Below are 18,820 nucleotides of genomic sequence, written 5' to 3' on the forward strand. Positions count from 1 at the left end.
CGTTGCTATGAGCACAGAACTTCTCTGTGTGTTTATTTGCCCTGGGCTCTGAAACAGGCCTGCGTGTGGGGAAACTCTGCAATAAAAGGACGGGCCGAAATGGCATCAAAAGGCCACGATTATTTGATTTCAAAGTATTAAGAATCAAATTATTGCCCTCTCTACAGCTGCCTGGGGTCCCAAGTGGAGAAAGTGAATGGGTTGGTAATAACTGCAAACAGCTGGCGTGGCTCTGTGTGTGTGCTCGTTTTCAGCACCTCTCCGTGAAGTGGAAGCATGAGACAGGAGTTTGACTGAATACATTGTAGATTTTTATTGATTGAAGCATTTCCTGAACATAATTCACCTTCTAAAAGCTTGTCGCCCCTTGCTGTAGCAGAAATTAGTGCCAATTACAAATGCATGTAATTTTAAACAAATTATTTCTCATGCACTGATACAAGAAATTCTGCAAAATTGCAGATTTTGAACATTCAGTTAGTTCCAGTTTTGTGCATGTAGTCTTGCTTTGCATAAAGAAAAATGTACTTTACATTTTTATTGTGTTTTTATTATTTACATCCAAAGTTTTGTTTGTTTTTTGTACAAAAAAATATTTTAACACTCCAAAAAGTTTGTCGTTGTAGGCTGGGGAATTGGAAATTGTTGGTACTATTTTATGAATGTTGATAAAACTTTAGTTTGTTGATACATAAAATTAACATTTTTTTAATAACACACTTAGACATTGATATAAATAGATATATAGATTTAGTCTCATTTGGCAGATTTCCCTCACATGCATGTTGCAACAAACAGTGCTGAGAAAAAGTATTTGTTTCCTCCTGATTCCTTCTTTTCATTTATCGATGTCCATGAGAGAGTTGCAAGGTGAAAACCCCTACTAACCAGAAAACATGAAGGCTCATCTCACATTCCCCAAAAATCATCTTGTCACCCAAGTCTTTTGGAATAACGTTCTGTTGAAAGTGAAACTTTTTCTAAGACAGGGAGAACAACAGTCTCTAGAGTTTACTCAGAAACTCACTCAAACTGACAGAAAGGCTACGGTAACTCAGATAACTACTCTGTACAATTACGGTGAGAAGAAAACCTCAGAAACATCTCAGAATGCACAACACAGTGAACCTTGAAGTGGATGGGCTACAACAGCAGAAGACCATGTCAGGTTCCACTTCTGTCAGCCAAAACTGCACAGTTGAAGACTGGAAAAGCCATGTGGCCCTCTTCATGACCACAATTTACCATCTTCTGGCTGCTTCCAGCGTGATAGCATGATTCAGTGGTCTTTCCAGCTACTGGATCTGAATCCAATAGAACACCTTTGGGATGTGGTAGAACAGAAGATTCACAGCATGGAGGTGCACCTGAAAAATGTGCAGGAATTACATGATGCAGTTGCATCAATATGGACCAGAATTTCAAAAGAATGTTTCCAATATCTTGTGAAAAATAGAAGCTTTTTTGAGAGCAAAGAGAGGCCCTACCCACTATTAGTATTGTGTTCCTAATAAAGTGCATGGTGAATATATGCATAAATAGAGGAAATTAGGAAGGGGAAAATACTTTTTCACAGCACTGTATAGTTTTAGTAAGGAGACAGGAGCTTTTTTAAAAGGATTCTGCTACTTTTCAGCTCTTACAGAGAGAGATGTGTTCAAAAAGCTGCACCCTCCCTCAATGGAAGGTGCTCAAACAGCCCTATATGGTAGACAAACATGATTGTTTATGCAATAGTTTAGATGAAAATATGGATATATATTTTTTCCTTATCAGCAGCTTATGGGGAGCACAACGTTATGACAGCATTATTTTGCAGGAAATTATGTCTTTACGTAAATTATATTCATTGCTAATTTTTGCAATTTGTTTCCAAATTGATAGAGACAAAGCACAAAACATTTACACATTTTAATTTTGTTGCTTACCGTTTTTGCAGAAAGTCGTTGGGAATGTAAAACATGTCAGAATGTGTGAGGGTTAACAGTGATTCAGCCACATTTCTGCTGTAAAACACATTACTTCTCTCAAGATGTCCACAAAGCAGAGAATGTGTTCTTATGTGAATCATTTAGCTCCAAATGCTTTTCACATTTACAGAATTTGAAACGCATGAATGAAAATTAGAGTAAATAGGCTGCCGTATGCAGAGTGCCCTTTCTCAGCTGGCTGCTTTGAACTTTGGACTTTTTAATGATTCTCATGCGGCACTAAATTGTCACTGGACTCTTAATTTAGACTTTCCAACAGAAAAGACGCAGCTAAAGTCAAGCTGGCTGCAAATAATCTAATTTCCCAAATCACCCAAATCAAAAGAAGAAAATTCATTTGATAAATACATAAGTCAGTCTTTCTCAGCTGCTTTGATGTGACGTGTTATACACATTTTGAACACTTTCCTGAACCGTATCCTCTCAACAGTGAACAGCTCTGGAAATTGGGCGTTCTGAGTCCACCTGGCAAGAACATTCTAGCCAGGGGTGTCACTAGTGGTTATGGATGGAAGTTTAAGCCTGTACACAGTATATTGTGAATTTGGAGACATGATGGCTCAGCTGAATAATAAAGAATGAATGAGAATAAGTCATGTACATGTATTTGGGAATTGAAAACTGGCCTAGTGACACCACTGATCCTAGTCTTTATGCTAATCTTGTGCATAAAAGTGATTTGCATAAAAATATACAAGTTACACTATCGCTCAAAAGTTCAATTTACTGTTTTCAATATGTCACACATTCGGCTAGTCAGCCAACGAACTACATTCCCCAGAATACACTGGGGAATCAGGAGACGGAGCTATTTCCTTCGCTGGCCAGTAATGACTCAGACTCCATTTCCCAGAATCTTCAGCCAGCTCACATGACTCCGCAGAGATCCTCATCATCCTATCACCGTTCAAGATCACCTGAATACTAATACTGTGCACCTGTGTATTTGTGTCACATGACTCAGATAGATCGTATTTTAGCCCGGGCTATAGCTAGAATCATTGCGAGGTATTGCTTTCCTTAGAGAAACTACTGAGCAGTCTTCCTGTTATCCATCGTGTGTATGACCTTCTGCTTTCCGTTTTCTCTGACTGTGTTTTTGGATTTGCCCCTGTGTACTTTTGCCTGGTTTATTGGATTTATGGTTTTGACCCATCGCCTGTTTTTTGGACTTCGCTCTGTTTTCCCCTGGTCTGTTATGTTAAGCCATTTCTCTACTACTGTTTATATTGGAACTGACCCATGCCTGTTTGCTGACTACGTTATACTTACAATTTATTATAATTTAAAGTTAATTCAGAGAGCATTCTTTATTATTTTATTTTAATTAACAGCCAATAAGAAATAGAAAAAAGGGTGAAAAAATTAATTAATTAACAGAAAAAGACCTCAACCTACAAAACTGCAATTTAAAATAATTAAATATAATGTAAATATTGTTCAGTATTTAGTTTATCCATACTTTGCCTTTATTACAGCTTTCATTCTTTTGAGGAGACTTGCTTTCAGCTGTTCAAAGAACTCTGCGGGGATATTTTACACATCTCCAAAGTTCAGTCTTAAAAGTTGGCTGCATTTTCTGCTTCTCACAATCCAAATAATCCCAAACACATTCAGTGATGTTGAGCTCTGGACTCTGGGGTGGTCAGACCATTGCTCTGAGAACACCAGCAGCTTCTTTGTTTGATTTGTAATTCTTCTTCTTTTTTGTCTTTTCTCAGTAACAGCTTCTTGACATCTACACATCCTGTCAGCCCCATAGCATTGAGATGGACAGAAACACCTGTGGATGTTTTCAGATCTGAAGCAAGAGTGGAGCTCGATTTTCTCTCAAAGATGAAAGCTTTAAGTACTTTTTGTCTGATGGTGGAGGTTTTGATGCTCCAGCCCTTGCAGAAAAGCCACATATATTTCACATGTGAAATGTGCAAACCACATGTTTAGAAGTAATCATATGTTTTTTCCTTTAATATGTGCAGTGTCCAAAAATCACAATTCAATTTCTGTAAGGGCAGGTCTTGCATAGTTGTTAGAAGTCCTGCTTTCTCTGTGTCTTTTAATAGTTTTTTTTTAACTCCTTTTTTGGGAAACTCCTACATTTTCTCCTAATTTGTTTCCTTTGACTTTTCCCTTCCTTATGCAAATAAATGAACTTATATATAATTTCCTCAGAAATATCTCCTAAAAAAGTAATAACTTGTTCTTAATGGCAGTTTTGACTGGAAATGAAATAAACGAAGGGTCTGACTTGTATCCTGTACTGTACCTTCTTGTGTCTGTCTTGCAGATTTTCAATCAACTTGGATAAAATAACAGCACTACTTACAATGTGAAGTGATTCCAAACACAACTGTAGCATAAAAAAATACAGATAAAATGGACTAACATGCAGTTAAGTGTAATGTGTCACTGTGTAATAACAGTGATGTGAAATTACTTAATGTTTCTAGACTTGTTGCATACTGTATAGCTTTAAGCTAACCAAAGCTGGGAAAAAAATGTTTAAAAAGATGTTTTAATGGGAAAAGGGATGTAAACAAACTAATCTGTTTTGAAATGTCAGAAATGTCTAACAGCAAAGGCCTGACCCCTCCTTCTAAAGGACAGTGTCTCAGAGTACCAGTAAACAACCCTGTGAATTATCAGTGGGTGAAATATCTCCGGACGCTACACAGTTTCTGCACTGTGTTGGAAATACTCACCATGAGCCAGACTTTGTGTTCATCGTGTGAACATTTGCTCAAAATTTACTGCTTTAACCTCCCAGGTCTGCATTTTTCCACCCATCTGTGTTTCAACAAAAATCATAACAGGTGTTGGAGGTTACATGGACTTATTAGGCGAAGAAAGAAAGTTTTATTTAAGCTGCACTGAGCAGCCATAACATTAAAACCACCTCCTTGTTTCTACACCCACTGTCTAGTTTACCAGCACTACTTATCATATAGGTGCACTTTGCAGTTCTACAATTACAGACTGTAGTCCATCTGTTTCTCACCAATGGTCAGGACCCCCACAGTGCTGCACAATTTGTGTTGGTCACCCTCTAGTCCTTCATCAGTGGTCACGGGATGCTGTTGGCTGGATATTTTTGGTTGGTGGACTATTCTCAGTCCAGCAGTGACACTGAGGTGTTTTAAAAACTCCAGCAGCACCACTGTGTCTGATCTACTCAGACCAGCACAACACACATTAACACACCAAACCCATATCAGTGTTACTGCAGTGCTGAGAATGATCCACCACCCAAATATTACCTGTTCTGTGGTGGGGCTGTGGGGGTCCTGAAGAACAGGGTAAAAGGGGGCTAACAAAGTAAGCAGAGAAACAGATGGACTACAGTCTGTAATTGTAGAACTGCAAAGTGGACCTATGATTTAAGTGGAGCTGTTGCTTTTGAAACATTAGTAATGGATTCTGGAAATTTCTGGTGTCTCACTATGAGGTTTTAACAAAAATAAAAAGGTACCCCCTGTTTGAAATATCCAGGGCCTGAGAAACAGTGGTGGGAATAAAGTAAGAAAGAAAAGAAGAGTGTCCTTCAGCTGAGTTGTGTGAGTCTTTGTGCAAGCTACTGTAAAAGTCCTTGGCCGCTTCCTGCATAAAGAAGGGTCTCAGTAATTAGGTTTCATTAGTCATGTGCCACTACAGTTAGGACAAATTTAAGCCTACACCAATTGAACATTCAGAATGTGAATGAACCTTTTTATGAACACGTTCAGTAATCTCACAGCGGCATCAACAACCTTAATAGGCTCACATTACATATCAGCTCCATTTTACTCAAGTGCCCTTGAAACACAGTTGCATAGGGCATGATGATAGAGTTCACACATTCCCAAAATAATTAGAATTAGACTTTTTCCCTAAAATGTTTTGAGACCACTAGTGAAAATGCTTCTACTTTGCATTCTTTTATAACTGAATGCTTTTTCTTCCATTTCAAATTATATTATCAGCGTAACAATTTGAGTGAAAAAGTAGAACTGTCGATATATGTTTCTCTTTTTGTTTTAATGACAGCATTCACATGCAAAAGCCTCTGATAAATAGATCATATCCACCTGAGAGTCGTCTGAAAATGTGCTTTAAAGGAAGGGATACGACTAAAAACAAAGTATGCAGAGAAATCAGACATTTTTCAGAATTCTGAAACTTTTTTGTTGATTACTTTTAGATTGAAATGAAAAGAATCCTAGAATTTCGATGTGGTCTCAGACTTTTGGACCCCTTGTATTTTGGAAGATTTACAGTCGTACACGAAGTGGTTGGTGTAGTGTAGTGGTTAACACCTCTGCCTTCCACGCTGCAGACTAGGGATTCAATCCCTTACCTGGGCAAGCACCCTACACTATACCAATAAGAGTCCTTGGGCAAGACTCCTAACACTACCTTCACCTACCTGCGTAAAATGATCAAACTGTAAGTCGCTCTGGATAAGAGTGTCTGCCAAATGCCATAAATGTACATGAAAGTTTGAACAACCCTAGTCAAATTACATGTTGCACTGTTTTCTAAGTGAAAGTTAACACATGCTCTACAGCAAACACACTTAAACATGGTAACTTAAGCAAAGTTTAATGCACAATTTCTATTTGTTTGCTGAGTTTAACATATTGGAAAAATAAAACATAAAATATATGTAACATCCTGTCTTTCCCTGCTCTTGTCTTTGTCTGTTTCTCCCCTTTTGTTTACCTTCTCTCATCTGTTTTTGTTTTCTTGCTCCTCCCTGGATCCAGCCCTTGTGTTATGCCTCTCTCCTGTGTTGTATCTGTAATTGTGTCCTGTAATCATTAGTCCCAGGTGTGTCTTGTTCTGTTGTGTGTATTTCTACGCTCTGCCTGCCTTGTCCTTGCTGTGTGTTGTGTGTGTCATTGTTTCATTTCTTTTCTGGAAAAGTTATTTGACTCTGTTTATCAACCAGTTTAGTTTCTTGGTTTGTTTATCATTCTTTATTGGTCTTTGGTTTTGTTTCTTGTTCGCCACCTCTAGCCTGGACTTTAAGAAAAGAAGCATGTACTTGCATCCTGCCCCCATGGTTACAATATAAAATGTGTCATAACTTTTGCACAGGCCATTTTATGTTTTCGTTTTTTCCCCAATGTGTTTAATTCAGCAGGCAAACAGTAATCATATACGTAGAGGGTGTGAAAGTAGGCCGCCCAAACTTTTGCATATGTATGTGTGTGTGCATGTGTATATATATATATATATACACATATATATACACACACATATATACATGTACATCTTTGTACGGTAATGCTTTAGAGTTTTGGTGGAAACACTGCTTTTTGGTACTGCACAAAAGTCTTAGGCAGCTGTGGGAGCTGTTTACAGTTCTTTATCTTGGCGAGAAGTGTGTTATGCCAGTAAAAACACTATATTTAAATAGAATAAATACAGACAAACATAAATACAGAAGTACAGTTTTTAAAAAGTTATTAATATCTTGGTCAATAGAATACAGAGGATTACAGGATTAGCCCCTGACGTCTTCCTGCACTCCAGTCATTGTGTGGGTTTGTTCAGTTCTATCAGCAGCATTGATTTACTTTAATGAAGGATTAATTAGCTGAAGCAGGTATTGGATGGTAACTGTAAATACTGGACTTCCAAGTTTGTAAATGGTTTAGCTGACACTCTCACACACATCAAATCACAATGCACTGTGTTTATTTGTTTATTTATTCTACTGTGAACATTTTTGTTGCTTTATTTTTTTTTAACAAATAAATGTTCACTGCTCAGATAAGTGGCTTTACATATCATTATCTAAGATTTGCACAGTACTGTATTTAAAAGGTTTAAGTACACTGAAAAAGATTAGCTGTGAATGACTTTATAAAGCTGCTATAAAGTACTAATATACAGTCAGTTGCTTTGACAGACCCAGTTGTCATGGCATCTAAAACTGGAGGAATTTAAGTGTGTTTTTCTGCAGTGAGTCTGAAATGTGCTTGTATTCACCACATGAAGAAAACACAACAGATCCCACCTCGTCACGTCTCCGTGCATGATTCATTACTGGAGGAAAATGACTGAACACTTGCCTGTGAAACTGCATCCCACTGTCTTATTGCTATTTGTCACTGGCAGGCAAGGCATGCAAGCCAGAGAATGCATGTGATTATGAGCATGAACAGACCTAAACAGACAAAACCAAGCAAAACATGAATCTCAGAGCTGTTTAAATAACAGAAGCATTGGATATGACAGCACTGTGTGCCTTTATGAAAAAGAGCTGTAGTAATCCTGCGGGAACTTCTACAGGATTCATATAGTAGAGCTTGAACTCACACTCAAGTAAGTTTGGTCATTTCTCACGTACAACTAAAAGTATCTCTTCAAAAAAACTACAGAGTCGTATGCAAAAAGTTTGAGCACCTCTGATCGAATGAGATGTTTCGTTGTTTTTCTAAGTTAAAATAGTTAACACATCGTCTGCAGAGAACATATGTCTGCACATTTCAAGACACAATTACTGTAGATATGTAGAATTTAGCTGTAGGTTTTGAAAACTTGCAGACCTCTCTGGTGGTCAGAAGAGTATTCAAAGAGAACTCAGTCAAAACTTGGTAAAGGATGTGTCTTATAAGGATCTAAGGCAATTATCTACCTTTGTAAGATCTTCATCATAATGTTTACTATGCATTTGAGACCTAAACATCAAGCCAAAACTTTTTGTGATGTTAATATATAAAGACATATGACGTGGTCCAAAAACTCCTAACCCAGTAATACTACTTCTTTCAGTTTGACAAAAGTTTTTATATTTAATGTTTCTTTGTTTTACAATATATTAACAGCAAATACATTTCAATTTCTAGTAGAAAATACACCAACATTTGCAGAAAAATGCCATATTTGGCCAAGTATGTTCCCTGTAGTGGATGTGTACATATCTTCACTTAGAAAATTGACAAACCATGTCATTTGACCAGAGGCGATCAAATTTTTACAAACGCCTGTAAATACTGAGTAACTTATAGATTTGCAATTGAACAACAAAGTACATCCAGCATGTCAGCAAATTGCTATATTCTTCTCTTTGTGGTTTAATACAGTATAAAATTGTAAAGAGTCAGAAGTGTGATTGATCGCGAAGCAGTACAGATGCTGCCACCAGTGTAACAAAAATGGATTAGTAACTGAATGTTAATGACTTAAATGTGAATAAAATGCAAAACTTTCCTCACAAATATTCTTAAAATACAAGTAAAAGTATAAATCCTTCAAAACTGTACTTGAGCACATATAACTAAGTACATGTAATTGGTTACCAGACACCTTTGCATGTTACTATGAAACAGTGCTAACATATGTTATATGGAGGTGAAAGTAGGGTCCACTTTTGGGGGGGGGTGGGCTTGGGGGTTCCAGACCTTCCATAAGAGCAAAAGGACCCTCCATGAGAAAGACAAAATTAAACTAAATTAAATGCCATTTCAGCATTAGATTGAAGAGCAGCAACATCTCGCTGTTAATATGCGATTATTTTTAGCATTATTGCAAGCAAACCTGAACATAGTCTCAATTTACAATGTTTTTGGAGCTCTCTGTATTATGAAGTGTTCTCTTTATTATTATTACAATGAATCAGAATAGTTCTGAAAAAGGTTTGGATCCATATAAACTGTGAAAGTTCATCAGTATATTTAAGATTTATTTAGAAATAAGTTAGCTACGCCTGTTGTTTACATTATGTAACAGATTTTATACTAAATTTACTGAAATTTATTTATGCCAGATTCATTACAGGTCACAATCAGACCCTTTACCCAACCCCCCCTCCCACCACAATGCCTGTTCTTTAATTAAAACCCTTGTTGAAAGTATTCCAGATTGTTATGTAATATGAGCTATATATGCTATATAACTCTATAGAATTTTTTGTCGGTGTCCAGCGAAGCAAAAGAGAGCATGTTTCACAGCAAATAATTTATTTCGATACTGAATATAGAAAAAAAAACAATAATACATCTTTTTAAGTACATATTCCTTTTTTCAGAAATATAGAACAGCCTGTTCTGTTTGTCAGGTAAAAGAAAATGCCATCATGCGGATTCTGAATTCTGGCAAAGATTGTTCATAGCATAAAATGTTCTTTATGTTGAAGTATCTTCAGTTTGACTGATACTCACATAATCACATTAGAATGTACAGAAGAATAACAGATCTGCATTAGCAAGCACAATACATCATTTGTCACCACATGAAGCATGATAGCTATACACTGTAGCAAGAAACATCAAGTTTTAGTCTTCATTCTCATCGGAATTGGGTGTGATTTCCAAACAATAAATTGTTGATATATAGTTGTGCTACCGCTCCCAAGAAACACAGGCACAGAATCTAACAGTCCAGTCTAAAAATATTAGCTGAACAAATGCAAAAGTTCTTGAATGTAACAAAACACTGAACATTACAATGCTAAGTGGATCAGCTGAAAATGATGTCTTTAACATTTAATGTTTTTTTAAACATCATTTTTTTGCAACATATAAATCAGCCACAGTTTATAATGGCACATTTTGGCAAATATAAAGCACTGGTTTGGTTTATAAAAAGATTATTCACAATACATCATTAATACATATTCGTAGTGTCTAAATGAAAGAAATTCTTTCAGGCCTATTCCAATTGTACATAGAAAGCTGAAACTGTCTGAGAAAAGGCAAAGCAGAATAACAGCATTTAATACACAGCCTATGTGGGCCTATAAAGCTTTAAAAAAATAGATGAAATGGACAACATGCCACAGTTTGTAATATCAGTGTTCTAGAATGACAAGCTACTCATTGTCACAGTTCATGGAACACTAATATATCGGAAACAGTTATATTATGACAGTTCATAACAGATGAATGTAGCATACACAGCTAACGTCGAGTTTGTGAAGTTGAATGAATTCATTCTGTGGTACATATTTCAATTCCATAGTAAACCCAACAGTCATTTTACGTTCCTAACTTTTGAAATGCGATTCTCAGAAGGGCCTGGCACGGCCCAGGCAAGCGACCATTGGCTTACATCTCCACCACAGTGGTCAGAGACCTGTGGTGACTTGCGTCAGTTCTGAGTTCATGTCAACACTGGCCTGGCAGCGAGAATCCAGTGATGACATCTCCAATGCTAGTCATACCTGCCGGTTGATTCGGTCCACCGTTGGACTAGAGTGGGCCTCGCGCTGGGGGTTGCGGGTCCGAGTGGAACGCATGGAGTTCTGCAGGTCCAGCACGGAGGGGCTGGGCACACAGAACTCGCGGAAACAGCGCTTGAAGTTTTCGTCCAGGAATGCGTAGAGCACGGGGTTGAGGCAGCTGTTGGTGTAGCCCAGCGCGATGCAGAAGTGCCAGGTGATGGTCTGCAAGAGGGAGTTTGGAATGGTGACCAGAGCCTTGATGATGACGAAGATGTGGATGGGGGTCCAGCAGACAATGAAGACAGCCACGACCACTAGGACCATGCGGGTGATGCGCCGCAGGTTGCGGTCCTTCTCCTTGGAACCCGAGAGCATGCGGACGCTCCTCAGACGAAGGATCATCAGGCCGTAACACACGGTGATGATGAGCACAGGCATGATGAAGGCGAAGATGAAGACGCAGATCTTCAAAAGGTTCTCCCAATACCAGGATGGGTGGGGGAACACCAGGGTGCAGTCAATGATGCCTGATGCTGCAGAAAGAAAAATGCAAGAAAAAAATAGAACTTATTGAACAGCTTTTCTCAAGTTATCTTAACTTGAGGTTACTAAAGTTCACCCGACTTTAACTTCATAATTTAGTCGAAAGATCTCACACTTTCTATGAGACAATTTTTTCCTCTTGGGCTACCAAATATGGAGGCTCTGGCATCATTGGGGTTTAGATTCACTCTCCTGGTGCTGGGGTTAACACTTTGCACCATGTTACCACATGTTACTTTTTAACATGTATGTACACAGAAATATGAGTAAACCAATGGGCCCCTGAGTGGTGCAACCATCTAAGTGTTCAATCCAACATTAGGAGATTGTGAGCTCCAGCCCCAGCACTGCCACAGCCATCCATAACTGGGAGCCCAAAAGGAGAAAACACCAGGTGGGATCCCAGCTGGAGTTCAGCTGACTTTCATTTTTTACAGTGAAAGGTTAAGGAACTTTCACATTATACTCTTAAAAATAAAGGTACCAAAACATTTATTTCAAGTGATGCCATAAAAGAATTGCTATTGGTGACCTAAAGAACCTGTCAATGGATGGTCCGAGATGTGTGAGTGTTTGGAACCTTTAAAGTTTAAAGAACTTCTGCATAATATAAAAGTTGTACACCAATTAAAAATGCCATAAAATGGAAAACTGTATTTATATTGGCATAGTTGAATAAGGAGAGCTTAGTACATGAAAATGACAGTGAACCTCAAATACATCTCCTCCTTCAAATACAAATCTTGCATTTGCGAAAGAGGGCAGCAAAACAGGCCAATTCCAAAATCCTAAACTCTTACATAACAGTTTTGACTCATTAAAACTTACACCCCCCAAAATTCACATACACCAGCCCACGTTCTAGCCCAGCAGGCATTGTGATATTGTGACAACAAGAGAGCAGCAGCAATGAAAATGGCAAACTATGTGCAGAAATGTACCATACTGGGCAGAGAAGGGGATGACGGCTCTTTTTATACCCTTCCCAAGGAACCAAACTGTCAACGAGCATGGCTAACGTTCATCTATAAACAAGGCTGAAGTTGGCTTCCTGTTGGCCAGCTTTATAATCAAATGTTGTTTTCTGCCTTAAATGCTACAGCTTGTACACGTGCCAGAATGTACAGTGCCAAAATGCAACTACAGCACCGTTTAAGATGGAACAGAAAATTACAGCTCCCACATCTTTAGCAGGATCCTGGACAACTTTAATTCAGAGTTTGAGTTCAGGTTTGAGAGTGACAGTTCCAACTTTATTAGCATTACAACTCGATAGCAACCACTAAGTAGCCATGCTGTGTGATTTTATCCACTCTTTGATGGCTAAAGCCAGAACATCTTTAGTTGAAATTTTCATAGTGAGCTAACAACTTCAATAAACTTTGTGTTGTTTTTACTTCGATATTGAAAGCAAGTAGCTAGTATAGGTAACATTAGCTAGTAGCAAGCTCTAGCAACTAGTAACTAGCAACTAAACACGATCTAGCTTATTTACACAGAGGCTCATTTTATTTTCTTGTCTGTGTCTATTTCGACATGTTCCTTCTGTGTGAGCCATTGCTGTGCCTCACTATAAACAAGCAAATCGAGGCAGAGCTCATGAAATTATTCATGAGCCCACCAAAAAAGAGGGAAGCAGCTTGTATCATTCTAGGGCCAAATCACAGGGTCGTAAATGGGCATGTAAAGCCATATCTAGGCATTTTTCACCCTAACCAAAGTCACATACCCTTATCAGAGAATAATTTAAAATACTGAAAAAATTAACTCTATGCCTCCTTTAAAGACTTAGGACCACAGATCCATGTGAAGAGCCATTTAGGAACTTTTCAAGAGTGTTAGTATCAAAAAGATACCAAATATATTGCTTCTAGAGTTTCTGACTTCTAATCATGTATGTGCAGTGATCTGTACACCTCACAGTTATTCACATTGTTTGCTGGCCTCAAACAGACATAATCTGGAATCACTCAAGAATGAATCTACAGCCATAAAGCATGGCGCTTCTTAACAGCAGAATGAAACATTTCAAATGAGATGTTTATCGAGTACTTGATTTGATTACACACATTCATTAGAATTTATACAGTGAAATGACTCATGGCTCTGTACTCATTTTTGTCTTTATGAACAGTTTCTGGTAATGAAAATTCATTCGAAATAGCAAGTAGATCTATTGCATCAATTGGAGTCAATCACATTTTGCATTATTAACTAGATTAGATGTTCTACAAATGTACTGCAAAGCAAATCTATGTTTTATACAGTTTTATAGAAGCATGCGAGAAAAACAGATACATACAGCTGCCGTGGAAGTCAAGTCTCGTCATAATTGTGGAGGCCATGATCATGACAGGCAGACCAATAGCTGACGACAGGATCCAATTGCAGACGTTTACAATCTTGGCATTGCGGGGGGTCCTGAAGTCCAAAGCTTTAACCGGGTGGCACACGGCGATGTAGCGGTCAACACTCATAGTGGTCAGAGTAAAGATACTCGTAAACATGTTGTAATAATCAATGGACATCACAATCTTGCACAACATATCTCCAAAAGGCCAGGTGCCCATCAGGTAGTTCACACTTTGGAATGGTAGAGTACTTGTGGCCAAGGCGTCTGCCAGTGCAAGGTTGAAGATGTAGATGTTGGTTGCAGTTTTCATTTTTGTGTATCTGTATGGATGAAAGCAGAGAGGGCAGAGGCACTGCATTAATATTAACAGATCCAATAGTAATAATTATTTTATGTTGAACTTTTAAATTCTTAGAATGCAGGGGGAAACAAAACCTCATATCTGCAAAACGTTATCATGTTTAGTTCTCTAGGAACTAAAAATACATGTCTGTAAACATCATGCATGTTGTACTATGTAAGCAATACTCATATCATTGGTTAGAAATGAAAGGAAACAAAAATCTTGAAATGTCAAATGGAAAATTATCCAATAATGTTTTATTCTCTGTAGTATCTAGGAGGATGCAGCCAAGTAAGCTCTCCCATTGGTCAGGACTTTAGAAGCTGAACTCCTGAAGCCTAATGTATGAGATACAGCCCCAGCATGATCAAGAACTGACAGTGGAATCAACCAATCATGCTTTGATTTACAATGAGTTGGACCAATTTTGTGACAAAAAAACAGCTTCTGTCTAGTCCTACATACATCACTGTAACTGACTGCGACAGCAGCACCATGTTAGGGCTCTTTACTGAAGGAGTCACTCTAAAATGCATAAAGTACAATAAATGCTTATAAACATATATAATAAACCATAACAAATAAACCATAAGACGTCTTTAACAGGCTTAAAATATCCATGTTCAACCTAGAATGGTTTACAAATGCTCATGAGCTTGCACCTTTTAAAAAGATGGCTCTTCAAGACTTCTTTAGTAAAGGCAGTGGTTCTATATAAAACCATGAGTTCTATATAAAATCATTTCATGATTTTGTGTTGTATATGTGTTGTATATGGTTCTATATAGAACCTTTTTTAAAGTAGTTCTATATGGCACCAAAAAGTGTTCTTCTATTATTACCAACTTGACACTGTAACAATAGCCGAACCCTTTTTCTGGTGCTATGTAGAACCATTTAAGCATGAAATAGTTCTATAAAGAACTTATGATTCTGAACAAACCATTCCCTTTAATAAAAACCTCTTAAAGAACCATCTTTTTAAGAGTGTAGCACTAGCACAGTACTAGAAATCCAACAGTGGTGCCACTGAACAGTAAGCTGAACATTATGAAAACTAGAAAATAATACTTTTAAACATGTTAGTAAACATAATGAACCAAAACACAGAAACATTTGCCCCAAAAGCTGCATTATAGACTTTCTCAAGATAATGTTAAAACAGATGGATTGTGACACTACATATTAGACTTTAATGCTTTGTCTTATATCTTGTTTAGACCATTACTGTTATCCAGAGTGCCATTTACAACTCTATCAAGTTGAAGCTATCTTTTGTTAAATGACAAAACAACTAATTTAAATCAGTTCATCTATGGGGGCTGTTAAGAGCCAGTTTTAGCCTTGACTAAAATGGATTTTTCAATGATGAATAAACATTAGAAAACAAGCCAAGATTAGACTTAAGAGTCTGCGTCCCAGAAATGTGAAGCTGCTACAATGATCAGACACCCAACACATACTAACAGCCACTGTCTTATAGTGAGGCAGAGATCAAAGCAGTCACTGCAATGTGCACTTGAACTTGAAACTATTGGGGCCTCACCACATCTCAGCAGTTGTTTGCCCTGCAGCACTACTGATCACTTCACCCCGTGAATTAAACTGACCATCTGTTACTTGTTGGTGTATTTCCATATCATGCTCGTCTTTTACAGCACGGATATTGTGCAGCAGTGATCGGCGAGCCTGAATGCAAATATGTTCTGTTCCCTCAGAAGGTTAGGCTTCATTGGTCATCCTGGCAATGTGATTGTTTTTATTATTCAAACAGCTGTTTGTAAGCCAACATCCTGCACTGCTGTAGACAGTCATTTCAGGTTTTGTCAGGTCGGTCATTTTGTTAGTTTTACTTTTCTGCTTTTGCTTCTTTCTTGTCTAAATAATATATTTGGCTAATTGACTGGCTCTGCACAACCTTAACTGGCATTAAGGCAGAGTTTATTTTGTTTTTGTCTTTGGAAAGAGCAAACAGTAAAGGGTACAACAAAGGGAAAAAGTCTCAGACGTACCACAGGTTCCTGCGGAAACTTACAGCTATCCATCACATACAAAGCAATCTGGAAGTAATTTTTTAACCAAGCACCGGGCATGACAATTTTTTTATGATTATGCAAATCTGTCCAATTACTTTTGGCCTCCTTAAAAGCAGGGACATGTAAAAAATGCTGGAATGCCTATATGGGTCATTCAATATACAGTCGTATACAAAAGTCTGAACATGTGTTTTAAGTGGAAATAACGCATCCTCTACAGGGGACAAACAAAAAAAAAGGTACGAAAATGTCACTGGGGCAGTACCTCTCTTGTCACTGGGGTGGTACCCTCATAGGTTCCCTTTAGTCAGGGAACATAATTGTACCATAATCCATTGAAATTATATTTTCCAAGTTGTATCGACTCCACACACCTCGTCTCGTCTCCAGGCTTCTTATTTTATTGTTCTATTTTAAAACATTAGGTTCTGAAAAGGTACAAATATATTCTTTTCCACTAGGAAATCGTATCTACAGTACACAATTGGACCTTAAGACCACTGTTGTACTGCTAAGTGTAACATTAAAAAATATAACCAGAAAATATAACAGGTGCCATAACTTTTGCACAAGTCACTTTTTATGTTTTTTTTGTTTTCAATATGTTAAATGCAGCAAATAAACAGTAACTGTGCATTAAAATGTGCACAAGTGTGTCCTCTGCAGAGTGTATGTTAACTCTGCAGTTAACTTTGGGGGCACCCAAACTTTTGCACACGACTCTAGATGAAAGTACCCTAAAACTAAAGCTTGGTCAACCTTTCATTTCAAAATAATGTGCTGGAATACAGAGCCAAAACAATAAAAATCACTGCCCAGTTACTTACGGTCACTGCACTGTATCTGAAGTAAAAATAAAAAAGAGCTGAATAACCAAAAACAACATGAAATTTGAGTACAAAGAAAAACATTTTTAGTATGAAGGTTACTGGTTAGCTCCACTCTGGCTGAATCTCAGTACGCTGCTGTGCCATATGTAAGCTGATGAATGATGAAGGTTTTCCATAGTCTAATGATTTTTCAGTAGTGCAAGAAAGTAGTTCAAAAAAAGGCACATTTAAAAGAAGAGAGCTAACATTACTGGGAAAGGTGGTTATCCTGAGGCAGTAGTAGTTCACACAATATTGCCTCGGCATTTCTCAAGGCGGTCAAAGATTCATTTCATCTCCCTGCCTTGCATAACTGCAGTCATAATTCAAAACCTGCTATAGCAAATCACCTCGTTCCTCAGGCCTCAGAGAAGTGGACAGATGAGTACGAGAACACTTGCCTGCCTTCAAGTAAATGTAGATAATCAGTGAAGTCTTTAAAGTAATTTGATAGTATAGAGATCACAGCCAGCAAAAAAACCTGAGGCATGGAATAGCGGTCGCTTTAACGGGAGATATTCCGTTATGCACAGACAGGCATAGAAATAACCGTCACTTTATATCTGATTCAGTCACTTTCACTGTGTCACCAAAATTCGCCTCCCTCATTTCAGCTAATGACGAGCTAATTTTAATAAGCAGGCATGTAACAGAGGTAAAGTATGCTTGTCCCTCAGCCATTCACTCCACCATATTTCAGTGCCTTTATAATTTATTGAGAGTGGCATCCACTGTGTATTTCAAATGGGAAAACCTTTGAATTTTAAATGAAAGGAAATGATTATGCATAAATTCTTCTTCATCTAAAAGACTTCCCATAATAAAGAGAGTTAGACGACGCTTTCAAAGAGCAGTTATGTCCAGACAACTAAAATGAGATTTTAAGTGGACTCCAGTGTCCATCACAATTGACACTTCATGAGTATAATGCATAATTCATAAGAATGCCTCATTCCTATGCAGGATAATCATTTGCTGTCTGTCTGTATTGTCAATCTGAAAGCTTTTCATGCTAATGAGGGATTTTCAAAAGAAGACTGTCAACTGCGTAAAATGCATTTCAATTCACGTGCAGTTAACACAATGCCGAGTTAAGATGACCGATAAATTGCTTATTAAAAAGGGAGTCAGACAGTTACGAACAGAATGCATATTTTTATGACCATTTTTTAGGAATGCTAAACTGCTAGACTTCATCTTTGAAAGCTTGATGCAAAAAAGATACTTTATCCTCTGTTTTTTTTCCATTTGTTTCCTGGCAAAACAGCCAAAAAGGATAATAATCCTGAGCCATCTGTACCATGATCATACAAAACACCTAATTTATTGTAATTGCTACAGAGATTATGACAGATTAAGAGGCATTTTCACTGCATAAACTATTACTGTGAAAAAGGAGACTGGATTGCAACTGCTCTATTTTGACTCGAACACATAAGCGGAGATAAAGAATAACCTCTAGCTCCTCCAGACACACCAACTGGATGTAAACAGAGATTTGTCTGGTGTGTGTTTCAAGTATAACAATGTCTGCAGA

General features: G+C 37.7%; 1 protein-coding gene and 1 long non-coding RNA gene across 2 annotated transcripts in view; one reads left to right on the forward strand and one right to left on the reverse strand.

Moving 5' to 3' along the window:
- Nucleotides 1–2,864: 2,864 nt before the first annotated feature.
- LOC118809951 lies at nucleotides 2,865–4,242 on the forward strand. The gene is made up of 2 exons (XR_005007389.1): nucleotides 2,865–3,182; nucleotides 3,713–4,242. It is a non-coding gene; the product is annotated as an uncharacterized LOC118809951 (long non-coding RNA).
- Nucleotides 4,243–9,972: 5,730 nt separating this feature from the next.
- oprm1 (opioid receptor, mu 1) overlaps nucleotides 9,973–18,820 on the reverse strand; it is a 28,312-nt gene continuing 19,464 nt past the window's right edge. The window contains exons 2-3 of the mRNA XM_036574422.1: nucleotides 13,985–14,355; nucleotides 9,973–11,672 (exon numbers count right to left, since the gene is read on the reverse strand). Of these exons, the coding sequence (XP_036430315.1) occupies nucleotides 11,134–11,672; nucleotides 13,985–14,355 (910 nt within the window). The 3' untranslated portion in view covers nucleotides 9,973–11,133. The remainder of the gene's footprint in view (nucleotides 11,673–13,984; nucleotides 14,356–18,820) is intronic.

This window comes from Colossoma macropomum, unplaced genomic scaffold, assembly GCF_904425465.1.
Source record: "Colossoma macropomum unplaced genomic scaffold, Colossoma_macropomum, whole genome shotgun sequence".
Taxonomy (NCBI): Eukaryota; Metazoa; Chordata; class Actinopteri; order Characiformes; family Serrasalmidae; genus Colossoma; species Colossoma macropomum.